Here is a 17,783-nt window from a genome sequence, read left to right as displayed (position 1 = left end):
AGAAGAAAATAATATTGTGTCTGAATATACTTTATCATAGAGCAATAAATTTACAAGTCTCTGAAATGTGTTGACAATTTTCTTAACTGCACAGACTTAGTTATGGTGATTTTTGTTGGAGGCTGCTGTACATTTCCAGAATACTGACTAGGGGTATTTTTTTTGTGTTGCGTCTTAGAACATGTTCTTGTCAGAATAGGACTGCTTGGTGTTTCTGGTTGCGGTATTGTTCTGATTTGGCACCTGTTTCATCCCACTGTCATGCCATTTGGTGTTCGTACTTGATACAGTCTTGGTTCTGGGCATTAGCTGATGATTTCTGCTGGATTCCATGTGCCATCAATTGGGTTTTGTACTTGAACTTTTTGTCCGATGTTTAATTTGGGTAATTCGTTATCCTCATGCCAGTTATGGGCGACTTTCATCTTCCCTTGTCGAGCAATATATCTTGCACTCCTGGAAGTATTGACATGTGATGACTGGGGGGGGGATTTGTCTGCACTTGTCTGCTGAATAGTAATTCCACATTGGTTTCGCAGTACAATGAATTGTGCATATTCGGAATGGGTATGCATATTCGGTTCAAATTGTGGCATTGCAGAGTTAGGTGATCTTTTCCCAGTGCAAGCATGGGGTTTCCAATGGTGCTCCTTGTGGTGTGTGGTCATCACCAATGTCTTGATGATTCCATGAATGATGATTAAGGACAGGTCTCTGCATGCCGATAGACCTGCGATTCCTGGTCCCGTGATGTCCACAATATAAAATATCTGGGATGACCAGGTAAGTTATAGTGACACTTGAGTGTAATGGATCCTAGGGATGGAATCTCCAAGCCAGTGTACGTGGTGAGTTTGGCATTGGTTGGTTGAACCATCACTTGCCACTTCTGTGGGTACATACATTTCAGTATGCGAAGTGGAAGGATATTTGCACCTGCACTGGTATCCAGTTTTGCATGTAGGTTATGCTGGCCCTGCATCTGTGGGCATATAACCTGGATAGTGGCAAAGGCTTCCAATGGTACCACTGTGCCAGTACTTTCTCTGATGTTCAACATATTGAACGTCAGCTCATTTTGTTTATGTATGTGCTGGTCATCTTCGTCATCAGACCGAAACGCATCATTGGGGAGACTGATTGCAGACTGGGTGACCACTTTACAGAACACCTTCGCTCAGTGCGCAAGCATGATCCAGACCTTCCTGTCACTTGCTATTTCAACACACCACCCTGCTCTCGTGCCCACATGTCCGTCATCGGCATGCTGCAATGTTCCAGTGAAGTGCAACACAAACTGGAGGAACAGCACCTCATCTTCTGATTAGGCACTTTACAACTTTCTGGGCATAACATTGAGTTCAACAACTTCAGACCATGAATCTCTCCTCCATCTTGATCTCTTTTTTAAATCCAATTTTTTTTACCCCCAACTTGCCCATCCTTTCCTCAGGGCCATCTGTCACTTGTTTCTATGTTTTGCTTTCACAGAGCGCTGACCTTTGTTTTGCTATTAACACATTCTGCTAACTTACCTTCATGCCACTATCAGCACCTTCTTTAGTCTTTACCACTACCATTAACAATCCCTTTATCCTGTGTCCATGACAAATTTGTCAATCTCTCCTGAGCTCCCACCTATCCCTGACCTTCTATTTTGCTCCACCTGCTCCACCACCTGTTAAGCAGGATAAAATCCATCACATTTCTACCTCCCTTTAGCTATGAAGAAGTCATATGGACTTGAAATACTAACTCCGTTTCTCTCTGCACAGATGCTGCCAGACCTGCTGAGTTATTCCAACATTTTCTGTTTTTATATCAGACCATGCAGCTTGGCTAGACATTTCATGGATCTTGTCTTGGCGCTATTTGGTACACACTCTTGGCTGGTTAGAATGCTATACCTGTCTGGACTCTGGTTGTGGCTTCTCTTGCTATCAAAGCACTTGTTCTGGCCTTTGTTTTCTGTATTGGTGCTTTCACTGTCCTCTGGTGCCACTTGCGTTGCATACAGCATTAAAAGCTGGAAATTTTCTGGATGCATACATGAGGTCACATCGCCCTCATTGCTTACTAAGCTTACCTGCTTTGGCTATGGTGCCAATGGTGGATGAATTACACATAGCCTGTAGACTCTGTCTAAACCAGTAGAATGGCTTCATACTTGTGTCTGCTGTGCAGAAATGCTCCCTCAGTGTAACCTTTAGGTTGATCCAAGAGATATTTTTGGAATGCTTCTGTTGGGGTAGATGCTATCATGAGCTCGATTACTTTGTCGGTTAGCTCGGCTGCTGTGAAGTTGCAATCATGCCTCTTGTCTCTGCATCTACTTATGAACTGGTCAATGGTCTCTATCGGTTGTTGTCTAAAAGACATGAATTCCAGAGGGTGTATTCTGAAGTTGAGCTTCACATTTAATAGATCTTCAAGTGTTGACCATATTATATCTGGATTTTTCAGATGATTATCGGACAGACCTGATGTGTTCAATTTTAATGGCTTGTTTATCTGGTTTGGAAATATTGAAGTGCTGAAAACGTAACTTGACATGTTGGAGCAATGTAAATGCAGATAGCAGATCCATTGCTTTCCAACTGAGTGTTGGAAATTTTATGATCATCTTGTAGCTTTTTGCAGGATTTTTAATACTATCGAGCTATTGACAGCTATTTAGGATTTCTGCAGTGTGCCTTGAGAGTTGATTTAGCTCTGAGTTGCAGTAGCCACTGCCATAGCTGGCACAGGTTACTGCCTGACTGCAATGGCGATGATGTTGAGCACTTTATGACTTTTTCCCAGTTTAACTCTAAGCTCCACCCACAAAAGTGATTTTAGGCAGGACAATGGCTGCAGGACTTCCAAATCGTAGACATATTGTGGGGAAAAAAAAAATACAGGCTTGTTCTAGCTGCTAGGAGCTGTTCCTGAATTGAAGCTTCTTTCCAGCCTAGTCTGCAGTATTTAGTTTCAGCAGTAATGAATTCTTCTGTCTGTGGAGTTCTACTTAAAGTGACACCACCTGAATTCCTACAGAGCTGCAGAATCACTTACACATGGTGAGGCTTAATGGTTGTTTCACTTTCACGCCAGTTGATTTCTTCAAAACTGGAGTCGGTCAATGGGAATCAGGGGCAAAACTCTCCCCTGGTTGGAGTCATACCTAGCACAAAGGAAGATGGCTGTGGTTGTTGGAGGTCAATCATCTCAGTTCCAGGGCATAACTGCAGGAGTTCCTCAGGGTAGTGTCCTCGGCCCAACCATCTTCAGCTGCTTCGTCAATGCCCTTCCTTCCATCCCAAGGCCAGAAGTGGGGATGTTCGCTGATAATTGCACAATGTTCAGCACCATTCGCGATTCTTCAGATACTGAAGCAGTCCATGTCCAAATGCAGCAAGACCTGGACAATATCCAGGCTTGGGCTGACAAGTGGCAAGCAACATGTGCACCACACAAGTGCCAAGCAATGACCATCCCCAACAAGAAAGAATCTAATCATCACCACTTGACATTCAATGGCATTACCATCACTGAATCCCCCACTGTCAACAACCTGGCAGTCACCATTGACCAAAAACTGAACTGGACTAGCCATATAACTGCTGTGGCTACAAGACCAGATCAGAGGCTAGGAATAGTGCAGAGAGTAACTCACCTCCAGACTCCCAAAAGCCTGCCCACCATCTACAGGTACAAGTCAGGAGTGTGATGGAATACTCACTACTTGCCTGGATGAGTGCAGCGCCAACAACACTCAAGAAGCTTGTCAGCATCCAGGCAAAACAGCCCACTTGATTGGCACTCCATCCACAAACATTCACTCCCTACATTACAAAGCACAGTGGCAGCATTGTGTACCATCTGCAAGATGTACCAGTAGACACATGGGAACACCACCACCTGGAAGCTCCCCTCCAAGCCACACATCGTCCTGACTTGGAAATGTATCACCCTTCCTTCACTGTCGCTGGGTCAAAATCCTGGAACCCCCTCACTAACAGCACTGTGGTGTATCTACACCACATGGACTGCAGGATTCAAGAAGGCAGCTCACCACTACCTTCTCATGGGCAATTGGGATGGACAATAAATGCTGGCCTAGCCAATGGTGCCCACATCCCATGACTGAATAAAAAAAAAGTTGATGCTTGTATTCTGCTCAGCCAAATCTTCAAAAACAGTGCCTTCACCCTGCCACCCTGTCACGTTCTGCTTCTTTTCAATGTAATTGTACCAATAATACAAAAAGATTGGTAAACATTCATGTCGGTTCTTTATTTGAAGATAAGACTTTATACAGATAGTATTCACTAGGAGGTTAAATATAGTACATCTGATCTCTATCCTGCCGCTTGCAGACTGAGTATGTCATGGGACTTATACATCACATTCTGCTGAGCTGTGTAATGATTGACAGTAGTTTAAGATATACTCCTTAAAGGTATATGCAGATCATATCACAACATTACACACATACCCTAACTCACTTTTTACAACCTGAGGAAAACCAAACTAATGTTTTTTGATTTCCTTAAAGACCCTCCATTTTAATTTTTTGATTGTAACTATAAATGAGAAAAGCATAACATATTCTAATAAAATTGCAGGACAAGGAAGTGTATCGTTGGCCAATAAAGGAGTCTCTAAAAACAATGGTTGCCTGGAGTTGGACAATTGCGAGAACACGAGAAGGCGAGTCCATGGTCCTGTATAACAGAACACGTAGAATCTCTCAGTCAAGTCAGGTAAGACCAACATAAAAAAATTAAAGCTTGAATTTTCCATTGACTAGTAATTCAATAGTTGTGTTTTGGAATGTTTTAGCTGTCTTTACCAACTAAAACCATTTGGCACTTGACACCCTCACTGAGTGTATTTACAATGGGAAAAGGATGTTGTTTGCAGCTCCCAATTTTTTGCTATGCTTAAGAAGAAATACAAATAAAAACAAAATAAATAGCCCTTCTTTTTCATCCTGTACATCACCAGGACAGCCTGTCCTTCTCCAATCATTATTCTAGTCATCATCTGTTATCAAGCACTAGATTAACCATCAACACAAAGTTGGATCTGTTCCCAGTCAGGAACCCTTCTGTTGTCAATCAGTTCTTGAATAGCAGCTCTACTATGATGAACATACATTTTACAGAGACTTTCAGCAGACAACTGCTGTGCATACGGAAATGGTTGCTTCTCCACTTACTAATGCAGTGTATGTACTAAGTATTACCTTTAACACATTGTGTTCTGCACCCCTTTCTGCATGTAGCATTGGCCTCATTGATTCTACTAAGTATAGAAAGGCATAGATGCAACATACAACTAAGGGATGAAGCAGGCAAAATAATATAACAAAAATAATATATAATTGAAACAAAAATCGAACTCTGGAATACCGTATTTGGATAATACTGGATAAAACATATAGGTCTGAATTTTATCAGTATAGAAGAGGTTCCATCCCTGGGATTCAAAGTAGAAGCTGATCCTGTGCCAGCAAATGTCAGGAAATTGGGGCAGGGTTATACCTGTAGTGGCCAATGAAGAGGCCACTGCCAGGAATGCTGTCCAATTGAGAGTGACAGCCCCCTCCCAGAGCTGCTGGTCCAATCAGGAGGCCAGCAGCTCGGCAGCCTTGGCAGTGTGAACGTTAGAATTGGCTGCTTCTGAAGCTGCAGGATAGAGAGGGTGCCTTCATGTTGAGCCCTCGAAAGCAAGGTAATATTTTGTCTCAGTGTGGCAGGGCCATGCAGGGCCACCCCGGTGATCTGTGGTCATATGCTCCAGTAATGGCGCTTTTCCGCGAGGTCAACTATTGCCACCAGGGATTTCTTCCCTCGTGGCTGTGGCAGCATCTCCTAATGCCAGTAAAATGGCGAGGGAAGAAAGTGACCCTTAATTGGGCCTTAATTGGCCTAATTGGGTGCCTGGTGGATGGCTGCGCCACTGAGGTGTCTGGCACTATTAATGTGCCTTGGCAGCAGCAAAAAGTTGGACTCTCCTCCTGATGCTTTCCACAGCTATTTTACCAGCCCTCCTGCCTCCCAGCCCATCTCCAAAGGGCTGGTGAAATCCAACCCTTGAAGTGATACTGATATGAAGTGACATTGCAAACGGGCTGGTAGCAATCCACCTACCTGGACAATAATGATAGAAGATGGTGTGTGGTATGGGGAGACCAAGGAAAAATGGTGAAAACAAATCAACAGGCTTCCACTCTTCTTTGTCTTTCTATCCCTTCCTTCTGTTATATCTCATTTCATTTAAATAGATGCAGAAGATAACTATTTCCGTCCATTCTTTGCACCTGCCTTTACAATAGTTTTTCTATTTGTTACTCAGGTTTCTGTAGATTCTGCACATGGTTACAGCCCTCGGCCGATTGACATGAGCAACGTTACACTTTCAAGGGGCCTGCATGTAAGTTATTCCTGCTCCAGTTAATCTGTTACAATATATGTTCTGTGTCAGTGACTATGTGACCTGTTGTAAAAAGTGCTACTGAAGAATTACATTGAAATTATTGATATTATTTATAGCTTTTCGTACTGAAAATTTCTGAAAACATTCACACCTCTTTCCATGGAACCATACAGCACATGCCAACCAAACAGCAATTATGACACTGCTGATGGTAAATGCTGAACTGTTCAAATCCCAGAGGGAAACTTGAAACAACTGTCATAACCAATTTTTGCAATTTCTGTTTCGAGATGCAGGCTTTGAATTCAGTTATATTAGTGGTTTGTAATACTTTGAGTTTGAAGGTTGAGGGCTAATTGAGATTTTAAAATTACAAATAAAACCAAAAATACAGCAGATATAGAGAAGTGAGGCTGAAGAGGTTTTTATAAAATTAAATTAAGCATTTATTAATTAAAAGATTGTAAGCACTTACACATGTCTACAAATTCCTACTATAATAACTTCTAAAAATCCCCTAATTAAACTGATTCCCAGTTACACCCCCGTTAAGGCAACAGTAAAACACACAGATTTAAAGAGATCCCTGGTGAAGCACACTCTGGATAGTCGCATTCAAAATGAGTTTCTTTCAGCCCTGGGTCCTTGCAGGCAGCGGCTTGAGGCTTACAGGCTGGAGACTTTAGATCTTACAATACAGCCCATCATTCCTACGCCAGCTCTTTGAACCAGCTGTCCAATTAGCCCCACTCCCCTGCTCTTCCCCCTTATTGGGAGGGAGTTTCAGAGCTCTAGTACCTTTCCTGTGACATAGCCTTTCCTAATTTCACGCCAAACTAGCCTAGTTCTAATTTTAAGATTATGCCCATTGTTCTGGATTCCTTCACTGGAGGAAATCACTTTTCTATATCTGCTGTATTTTTGGTTTTATTTGTAATTTTAAAATCTCAATCACCCCTCAACCTTCAAACTCAAGGTATTACAAGCCAACTTCGTGCAATCTTTATAATGTAATGTTTTAAGCTCTGGAACATTCTGGTGAGCTGCACTGCAGCCCCTCTAAGGCCGATATATCTTTGCTGAAGTGCGGTGCCTAAAACTGACTGCAGTGCTCCTAATGGGGCTTGATCAAGGTTCCGTCCAACTGAAGCATACTTTTCTCACTTTTGTATTTCAACTTCCTTGAGATAAAGGTCAACCTTGTATTTTCCATTTTGATCTTTGTTTTTTTACCTTCGCTGTTGGTTTTATTGATTAGTGTACTCCTCCACAGTTCCCAGTATGTCCCTTTTAAGGAACTGCACCTCAATGTGGCTCTTTCCCCTCTTGCTGATCCTTTTCCACTTCTTTCCTTGCAGCTAGAATGGATACGGGCAGGAAGATGCCCATTTTAGTTTTTTTGGGGATTCATGGAAGCAACGCACCTGTCTAAAATAGCATGAAGGGCAAGGTGTGTGCAGTCAATGAAGTCCTGGATTAGGGCCAACAGCTGCAACCAGCTTTAAACACAGAGTCCCTATCTTTGTTTCCAGTTATTTGTGGGAAAAATGATGAAGGTGTTTTATCAAGCATGACATCATCAGCTGCTTCTTGCAAACATAAAGTCCAGGCAGACAGACAGACAGATGTTTCCTATATTGCCTGTTTCAACTGGTAGGAGCCAGAGACAAAGAACTTCAAGGCCTTAGTGACTGGCACTGCAACAGGCAATGCAGTGTCAGCCATTGGATTGCAAGTCTTGTTGCAGGAGGCAGAGCAACTCTGTGGTAGCCTCCCTTGAGAAGCACAGACTCCTTAAACTACTTCTCTGCAAAGTTAGGCTTGTAGATTTAATTGGGAGGTTCAAGATTTCTGCAAGTTTGCTTCTTCTAGCTAGTCTTGCTGCAGCTGCAGCATCATGTGTTTTTTTTTTTCACCTCTCCTGCTGCTTCTCTTCCTTTCTCTCTCACTATCTCTTTCTAGCCTGAATAGGATTGTTAAATGTGGTTGGAGAAAAGTGCATTGCTGGTACCTCATAAGATTTCAGAAGCTGGTCGAGCCACTAGAAGCACTTTAAAATCGAGTAATTTGCCAAACACTAAACTACCTGCTGAAAGTCTCTGAATCCTACTATAAGTTCAAAGAGATGAATATACCTTTAAGTAAAAAAACAACTTGCATTTATAGAGTGCTTTTCACAATCACTGGACATCTTAGAGCTTTATAGCCAATGAAGTACTCCTTTGAAGTGTAGTCACTGTTGTAATGTAGCACAACACATGGCCACCTCCTGACTTACTACCAATTGATTTGTAGGCAGGTTGAGAAAGCATTGATGGCAGCGCTGATGACTTGTTACAGGCTTAAAGTGCATCACCCGATCTGAATTTAAATACATTAATTTGACCTTGGGCCCTGCCTTTCTGCTAGCCACCTGAATTGAAGCCTTCCCAAAAATTGGAATGAGAGAACCTGCATTGGTAAATTGGAGTTTTATTTCTTTTGAAATTTTCTTGCAGCTGCCACTCATTGACAGATGTCATGAGATGAAAACAGCATCAGAGATCTCTGTGATAGGAAGAACCACTCTGCATGTAGTCTCACCATACTTATTCAACCATTATCCTAAAAGGCAAACTTCATCATTCCAAACACTAAAACAGATGGTGGGCTTCTTTAATTCTCTAACACCAAAATAGTTACATTTTAATGCACCAGCAAACTTTTGAGGATAATTTTCTCTGTTTGGTATTTCAATTATCCCTTAAGAAATTTGTGCATATTTAATGATACTTGATGTGATTCTATTTAGAAGCTGTTTCAACATGGTAACTTGTCCTACAAAAAGTTAATTGCTGGTGGGATTTAAATGATGCCCAGAATTAAAATAGTCCAGGCCTCATTCTTGGAGCGGAGGGAGAGTTTTAAACCGGTGTCTGTATCCCTGACTGCCTGGTGTTAAGATCAGGGTTGAACAGTTTGTAACATACATTATTATTATCAAAATGTCTGCTATCAGTAATGCAAAGAATTACTGGATGTGTCACTGTTTATGGGACAAAAAGGCAAATGTCATTAAAATATGAGAAGTAATAGCAGGAGCGGGCAAAATGGCCTCTTGAACCTGCACCATCATTCAATTAGATCATAGCTGAACTTCTATTTCAACTCCACTCTTCCACCTGATCCCCATATCCCTTGATTCCCAACATGCCCAAAAGCCTATCGATCTCAAACTCAAATATACTCATCAGCTGAACAGCTGCAGCTCCCATAGATACACGTGATATTTCTCCTCACCTCAATCCTAAATGGACAACCCCTTATCCTGAGACTATGACCCCTAGTTCTAGGCTCTCCTGCCAGGGGAAGCAGCCTCTCAGCATCTACCCTGTCAAACCCTGGAAGAATTTTAAATATTTAAATTAGGTCATCTTTCATTCCTTCTAAACTCAAGCCAATATCGGCCCATTCTACTTAATTTGTCTACAAGGTTCAATCCCTCTCATTCCAGCATCCAGGCATGTTCTTCCTTATTCAGAGAATCATAATCTACGCACTGAGTTTGATCAGTAAATGGTCGGTGCTACAGCTTTCGCTTCTCAAGAAATTATTCTTCACAGTTCAAAATATTTTAAAGTGGTAATGACTATGTTTCTTTGCAATTTATCACAGGCAATGGCAGAGCTTCTAGCAGAGAACTATCATAATATCTGGGCTAAGAAGAAGAAAAACGAGCTAGAAGTTAAAGGTAACGTGACATGTTACATTATCATTAGGTTACTGTAAGATTGCTGGAATCTGTTGGATTTTAACTACTGCAATTTTATTCTGATTATTTTACATGTATGTAAGGAATTGATAGTTTGGTAAATCTGGTGGCAGAGTGCTGAATGACTGTTCCGTGATTTGGTCAAGATTCGATGGGTAATTTCTACTTTGCTCCAACTAAGTGGAACTGACTTGGTGCTCCTGTACTGGTTTTGAAGTTGTGGAGCGGCCCATCTCATAACATCATCCTACAGTTTAATCTGCTTTTCTTGATCAGTAGAAGAAAATGGTCACTCAACTCCCCAACTTTTCTCTATCAGGGAAATAGCCTGTAAATCGTAAATGACTAGGTTAATTTCTCTTTGGAAGGCAATCATCATCTTACTTCTGGTCATGATACATTGCCTATTTATATATTTTTTTCTTCCACAAGTATAAATCTCTATTTTATTTCCATTTTTCTGGACAGCCTTCTATTTTTAAGCTATTTTGTTCCTCTTCTTCTCAAGCCCGAGTCTTTCTCCAATGTGCTAAGGAGGAGAGCAGCCAACCTAATCCCAGCTCTCTGCCAGTGCCAATGTAAACAATCTGTCAAGTGATGGAGCAGTTGGAAATCTGTCCCCACTTTTTCCTGTCCCCTGATATAGCAAATCAATTTATTCTCTTGTCCTTTGGTTTAATACATGCCTGTGCACTGGTAAAGCTACTGATGAAGGTAATAGCATTGCTCTTCACTGAGTTCTCAAAGTAAATTTGTTAGGAAAATAGAAAATGCTGAAAACACTCAGCAGATGATGCAACATTTTGGAAAAGTGAAAGGTGGGGTTAATGCTTCAGGTTGATGACCTTTTGTTTTGTCATGTAAGTCTAAACACTTAACTGCTTTGTCCCTAACAAAAAGTGTGTTTCAGAAGCTGCTTTCTTATTGATACCAGCATGTGGAGCAAGCAATGCCCATGTGATGACCTTGTTATTGCTTACCATTGTGTCAGTGATCCTTATTAAGATGGTCATTGACCAAACAACCTCCAGTGTTTGCTCTTTGGACTCAATAATGACACATTTGGGGGAATTTTAAAATAACCCACCTTCCTGTTAGGATTGGATTGGCCACCTGTTTCATAAACCACTTGGTTTTACTTTCCATTGTAGTCAACCGAATGCCAAATTGGACTGAGTATAAAATAAACTGGAAACTTACAATCCCTCATCAAAGGGTCCACAAGGACATCTGATTACATCTGATTACATCTGCCATTTTATAGTTTATTATATTTTTGTCACTCCCTTTTTCTCCTATATTCTGATCCCATTGCACCTTTTCTTGTTCAAATAAGGGACACAATATCAACTCACTGGCTTTTGCTAGTGCCTTTATCGATAATTAACTGTTAAGGTATATGTGAGAGTGATTTGTCCCTATGCAGAAGTATCTCTTCTCAGTTTCCGCTACTTAGATGTCAATGTTAATGCCAATCACATTATTAAGATTTGTTAGTGTCAATTACATTGTTAAGGGAAACAGGCATTTGAGCACATATAAATAGGGGATAGCTGGGACACTGGGCATGGGTGAGGTGTGTTGACTCTGGACTAAGTCAATAAACTCAGCAAAGAATGGTTCTATGTCTTAATTTTGACTTCACCAACTGACGTGGATCCTGTTAACATTACAGCATGATTACAATTAGTGATTTTCTACGTGAGTTCCATAGGCTTGCACCCACTCTACTGACCATTGCCACTTTAAACATCATCAGTAATTCTTCTGAAGGCTAATACTGTTTAAATATTTTATTGAACAGAAATGTAAATCATTTTTACGTGTAGACCTCTTCCATTTTCTAAGATTCAAATGCGGCAAAACATTTTACCTACACAAAGGTTACAACATAGAAATAAGCCATGTGACCCAGCCAGTCCATGTCAGCACTTGCTGTCCACATGAACAAATAGTTCTAATCACATTAAGCCATTCTGACCCCAGCAGTTGCCATATCCCTTTCTCCCCATTGCCCTTCATTCAGCTATCTATTCTATCGTGAATGTTGACATCGTTTTAGCCTCAACTACTTAGCCTGGAAGTGAAATTCCACTGAATGTAACCAAAGAACATTGTTATGAAATGCTGCTTATTTTTGATGTCAGTGGTTGCTATTGTCCCCTCAGGAGGAGGAAACCATCCTTTGTTGGTGCCCTATGATACACTGACAGCGAAGGAGAAAGCCAGAGACCGAGAGAAAGCACAGGAAATCCTCAAGTTTCTTCAGATCAATGGCTATGCAGTCTCAAGGTATTAGTGTCGAGTATGACCAGGACAATAGCTTTAGACCCAGTCCACTAATTTACTAATGCAAGGTGTTGCTACTAAAATATTAGCAAGTTGAATTTTTAAAAAAGTAAAAAAATAAAAGTCTGACTCCTTACTACATGGCAATAGTAAAAGTTATATTAATGGGAGCACCAATAACAGCACATGTTTGTGTATTACATATAAAATTGTGATAATGATATGTGGTGATACAGCATTTTCACCTTACTCCACCAAGTGTATGATTTTCTAGCCTACCATTCCAGCCATGCAATTTTTGTTGGGGAGGTGGCATTGAGCAGAAGCCTTGTAGCAAGGAACATCCTGGTCCTCTCTTATGTACTTCCTCTTGTATGGTCTTCAAGTGATACAGGTGAAGACTGCAGAAGACTTTTCCAGCCTATTGTCTTTTAGCAGAAACAGAACGTATCAGGGTAGTTTGACAAAAACTGGAATAAATAAGGGGAGACATGAACAATAAAAAATTTCAATCAAGCTCTGAGCTACTTATTCTTCAGAAAATTGAGGCATGTTTTCAATGAATCTCAGATATTGAAAGTCTGTACTGAATAGTGAGGCACATAATGGTGTTAATGACAAATAGATTTCCTGTTTTAGAAAAAATTGAAGTAACCATGCCAAGACTTTAAAATGCCATCAGCTAGATAAGGTCAAGAATAATTTCCAAAATATTTTGGCTGGGAATTTCCTTGGAGCTTCTCATGCCCTCTTCACCCTGTAACTCCAGCGGAAACTCAGTTTACACACACAAGGGGGGGGGAGTTTCTGCGATGTTATGGCAACAGAGCAGACGAGGCCCTAAGAAAATTCTCTCACTTTATGGTTGTTACCCGTTTCAGTGGATCTTTTTCTTGATATGTGCTAAGGACTTTCTGGTTACTTACACTGTGAAAATATGCTTCTTTCTGAAGGGAGGTAAAGGCAATAATTTAACCAAGGTTATTCAAAAAGAAAACTGGAACAGGTCATAGATCTAGAAGTAAATGGACACAAATAAAGGGAAAGGAAATCAAATGCACAAGCATGAATCTGCAGCAACAGGGCAACCCAGCACCCGACTCCTGTTTCATAGCTGCTGAAGTGAAGTGGAACTACATGAGGTGATTGCAAGAAGGGTTGCTAGCCTGCTCCCCTTCATTACACTATTGCTTTAAGTTTGTATTATAGAATGTCAGAAAGGAGGTGGAGGAAGAGTTGTGCCCACATACGATGGTGACCATCACTGGATGTACTGACCTGTGCTACATGATAGACGCAGATGTCTTAGCAGCTGGTTGCACAGCTCTAGTTTGTTGGTCACTGTAGGTGTTGTCCAGTAAGTATGACAATGACTGCAGGTGTAGTTAGTGGCAATCTGAACAATGAGACTAAGCTGGCTATTGATCACCCTGACATGCCATCTTTCACTGAGTATCACTGACAGCATGGCATAATGTGATACAGTTTCTCCTGAAGAGCCATCCCACATTATTGTTAGTTAGACACTCATGAATCTTAGATGAATTCTATGATGACCTCCACTCCGTGATTGCTACTGTGGCAAAGTCAGACAAGCTAATCACTTTTGGTGACTTCAACATGAGAGTTGGTGCAGGTCACCAGCTGTGGTAAGGGGTCATCGGAAAAAAATAGGGGTTGGCAGTTATGACAGCAATGCTCTCAGCAAGGAACTACCCCGCAAGAATACAAAGATGTCTCCATTGTCCACCTGTGCAAGTAGAAAGGAACTTGCCAATTTTGCGACAATCATAGAGGAATCTCTCTCCTCCCCATCACCAGCAAAATCTTTGCCAGAATTTTCTGAACTGCTAAGTACAACATCTTGACCAGGATCTGCTGCCAGAGAGTCAGTGTGATTTTAGAAAAGTTCGAGGAATCACTGATATGGTGTTTGCAGTTAGACAGCTCCAGAACAAATGCCAAGAATAGAACATTGACCTCCACGTTGCATTTGTTGATCTGATCTAGGCCTTTGACACAGTCAGCAGTGAGGGCCTTTGGAAAGTAATGGAGAAATTCATCACAATGGTTTGACAGTTCCATGATAGTATGCTCCTGCATGTCCTGAATAAGAGTGAGTCTTCTGACCCTTTCCCAATCCCTAATGGAGTTAAACAGGGCTGAGTGCTAGCGTCAGCCCTCTTCAGCACATTTCTTTCTGCCATGCTCAGCAATGGCTTCCATGATGGCAATTCTGACATCAAAATCAGCTATCACATGGATGGGAAGCTGCTTCATCTGGACAAAGACCAAGGTGGCCAAGGACGTACTTTGCAATTTTCCGATAGCTGATGACTGTGCTGCTGCTTCAGAGCTGAACATCCAATGTAGCATGGGCTTATTCTCCAATCCATGTGACAACTTCAGCCTTACAATCAGCACAGAGAAATCTGAAGTAATGTACCACCTTGCACCAGGAAAGCCCTATCTCGAGCTGGTCTTCAGTCCATGACCAGAACCTATCAGGATAAGTGCACTCATCTTGGCAGCATACTCCCTCGGCATTCCATATTGATGACAAGACACATACAAGAATTGCCTAATTAAGTGTAGTCTTTGGCAGACTTTGAACATCGATCTGGGAACCAAGTGGAATAAGTCTGCCTACCAAACTGAAAATCTGTAGCGCAATAGTCCTGCCCACGATTCTGTAAGCGAGACTTGGGCTGTGTACCAGCCTTAAGCCAAGAAGCTCAACCACTTTCACTTGAGTTGCCTTCAGAAGCTTCTGAAGACCAGATGACAGGACAAAATGCCAGACACTGAGGTGCTCACTAGAGCTGTCAGGCCAAGGATCCACAACATATTGAGACAGTCACAACTGAGTTGGGTTGGCCATGCAGCCAGAATATTTGACACTCGCTTACTTCAATCAAGAGCTTGAGTCTGGGGTATGCTGTCATGGTGGTCAAAGGAAGCACTACAAAGACACTCTGAAGACTTTGCTTAGAAGTTTTGGTATCAAGTGTGAGTCCTGGAAGAAGCTTACCCAGGATCGTTGCACCTAGTGCCATCAAATTTAAAAAAAACAACATAGCTTCCTTTGAAGGCAAGTGCCCATCAAAGGCAGAGAAGAATCACAAGGAGTGGGAATCCTGAGCCTGCAGCTAGTCCAAAACTCAACCGTCTGTGATATCCTGTACTATTTGCAGCAGAAACCTCCAGGCAGAGATCGGTTTTAGCAGTCACCAACGTACCTGCCAGAATTCTACCAAACACCCCAGGTGATGAACCTTCACTGTTGAAATCTTCACTTTGAAGGATGTACAAGACCACTGACAGCAGTGGTGAAGACACATCCTACATTCTGGTTCGTTAGACATGCATATATCTTAGTGGCGCCATTGTGTCTGCTTTCTCAGCTTCTTTTGTGAATAGGAATCTCCTCCTGCGATAATTCAAAACAATAGCCACTGATATTGGCTGCTACAGGTCATGGGCATGGAGTGCACCTTGTGAAGCCTGACCCACCTGGCATCACCTTGCCTTCCAAATAGGTCAGCTAAGGTGATTCCGATTAGAATGATGTTAATAATGATATTTAGGTGGGCAAAAACGGCACCTTTTTCCACACAAACTAATGAAAATCTAAATATCTGAAAAATAAAACGCACAGAACAAATGTAAAAGAACAAGGCAGAAACTACCTTAAAATTGTTAAGTGAATCTTCTCACTACCATGTACAGCTTAGTGCCAAGTAACTCTGGATAGCTGTTATATATGGGTGAGATAAGGGTGCTGATCTTTGGGATGGCTGAGAAGTGATGGGAAAGGATGGTGTAATTCTGTCACCTCTGAGTCTTTACATTTTGAATTTCCCATGTGCCTCAAATGGGAGTTTCCTGCAGCTAGCATGAGGCTAAGCCCCTTAGTTTTGTTGCTTTTTTCTATTTCTTCTTCTTCAAATAATCCTGCAACTGGTTGTTGTTTGAAGACTCTTTCCAAATGAATAATCCTCATTGAGAAACCTTAAGAATTTAACTGGATTCAGTCCTCTTTTTGAAATGAATACGATTCCCAGCACATTTTAAACAAGAGGTTTTGTCACAAGAAATAATTTTAACTAGACTTTTTTTTTCCCCCAGGGGTTTAAAAGAGATGGAGTTGGATACACCTTCCATTGAAAAACGATTTGCCTACAGCTTCCTCCAGCAGCTCATCAAATATGTTGATCAGGCTCACGAGTACATACTACAGTTTGGTAAAGTGCATATTTACATACAATTAACATGTCAGGTTCAAATATTTCGGATGCCACGTTTGCTTCTTATTCCCCATGTTTGCATTTTGTAAGATCTAGAATTCTTGATGAGCCAGCTTAGTTTGAACGAATAATAGTGGGAGGACTCGTGGAGCATTAACGCTGGTGAGGACTGATTGGGCTGAGTGACCTGTTCCAGTGCTGTAGACTCTGTTCTGTGCTAAGTGAATGATTTAAGTATATTTTTTTAAACGTTGTGCAATTTTCCTCATGCCAGTTAGAAAATGGCGTAGGAAGTCAAACAGAATGGCAAAACCCAGTAGAAAACAATTTAAAACAATGCCTCACTTGACTATGTTGGGGACCCCAGACACTGCAACAAGCAGCTGGATGACCTATCTACCTCCACACAGTGAATCTCTGCCTCAGCTGCTCGATCATAGAAGCCACTTTGGAAGGAAGAATCACAACAAGCCTTAATTTTAAATAGCTTATCACCTGGTTTAAAATAGCGCAAGCCAATGCTTTTCATGGAATCATATTCTTCCTCCCACCTCTCCCTCCCCATTCAGAGATGAGGCTTCATAGATCTAGAGAGATGGGTGATAATGGCAGCAAAGAAAAAAAGTGCCATTATAAAAATATAAAAGAATAACTTGTATTTAGATATTGCTTTTCATGACCTTTTTAAGACAATTAAGTACTTTTGATGTGCAGTTACTATTGTAATGTGGGAAATGCAGCCACCGATTTGTGCACAGCAAGCTCCCACAAATAACAATATGACACAAACCAGATAATCTATTTTTGTGATTTTGATTGTAGGATAAATGTAGGGCATTGGGGATAACTCTCCAGCTCTTCTTCAAATAGGGAAAAAAGAAAGACTTGGATTCATTTTGCCCTTTTCATGGCCATTGGATGTTTTGAGTGCTTTACAATTAATTAAGTACTTTTTGAAATATAGTCACTTTTGTAATTCTTTATAACCAACTTAGATCATCCCTTGGCACGTACGGCTATCTCGGCCTCCACCTGAGTTCCCCAGCATCGCAGATACCAGCCTTCAGCCAATT

General features: G+C 41.4%; 1 protein-coding gene across 1 annotated transcript in view; it reads left to right on the top strand.

The window, feature by feature from the left end:
• Positions 1 to 17,783, top strand: part of ryr2a (ryanodine receptor 2a (cardiac)) — an 806,696-nt gene that overhangs the window by 616,784 nt on the left and 172,129 nt on the right. The window contains exons 55-59 of the mRNA XM_041213076.1: positions 4,608 to 4,745; positions 6,343 to 6,420; positions 10,078 to 10,153; positions 12,343 to 12,466; positions 16,592 to 16,707. Of these exons, the coding sequence (XP_041069010.1) occupies positions 4,608 to 4,745; positions 6,343 to 6,420; positions 10,078 to 10,153; positions 12,343 to 12,466; positions 16,592 to 16,707 (532 nt within the window). The remainder of the gene's footprint in view (positions 1 to 4,607; positions 4,746 to 6,342; positions 6,421 to 10,077; positions 10,154 to 12,342; positions 12,467 to 16,591; positions 16,708 to 17,783) is intronic.

This window comes from Carcharodon carcharias, chromosome 2 (assembly GCF_017639515.1).
Source record: "Carcharodon carcharias isolate sCarCar2 chromosome 2, sCarCar2.pri, whole genome shotgun sequence".
Taxonomy (NCBI): Eukaryota; Metazoa; Chordata; class Chondrichthyes; order Lamniformes; family Lamnidae; genus Carcharodon; species Carcharodon carcharias.
Note: the sequence above shows the minus strand (reverse complement) of the source record. Positions and strands in the feature narration are given on the sequence as shown.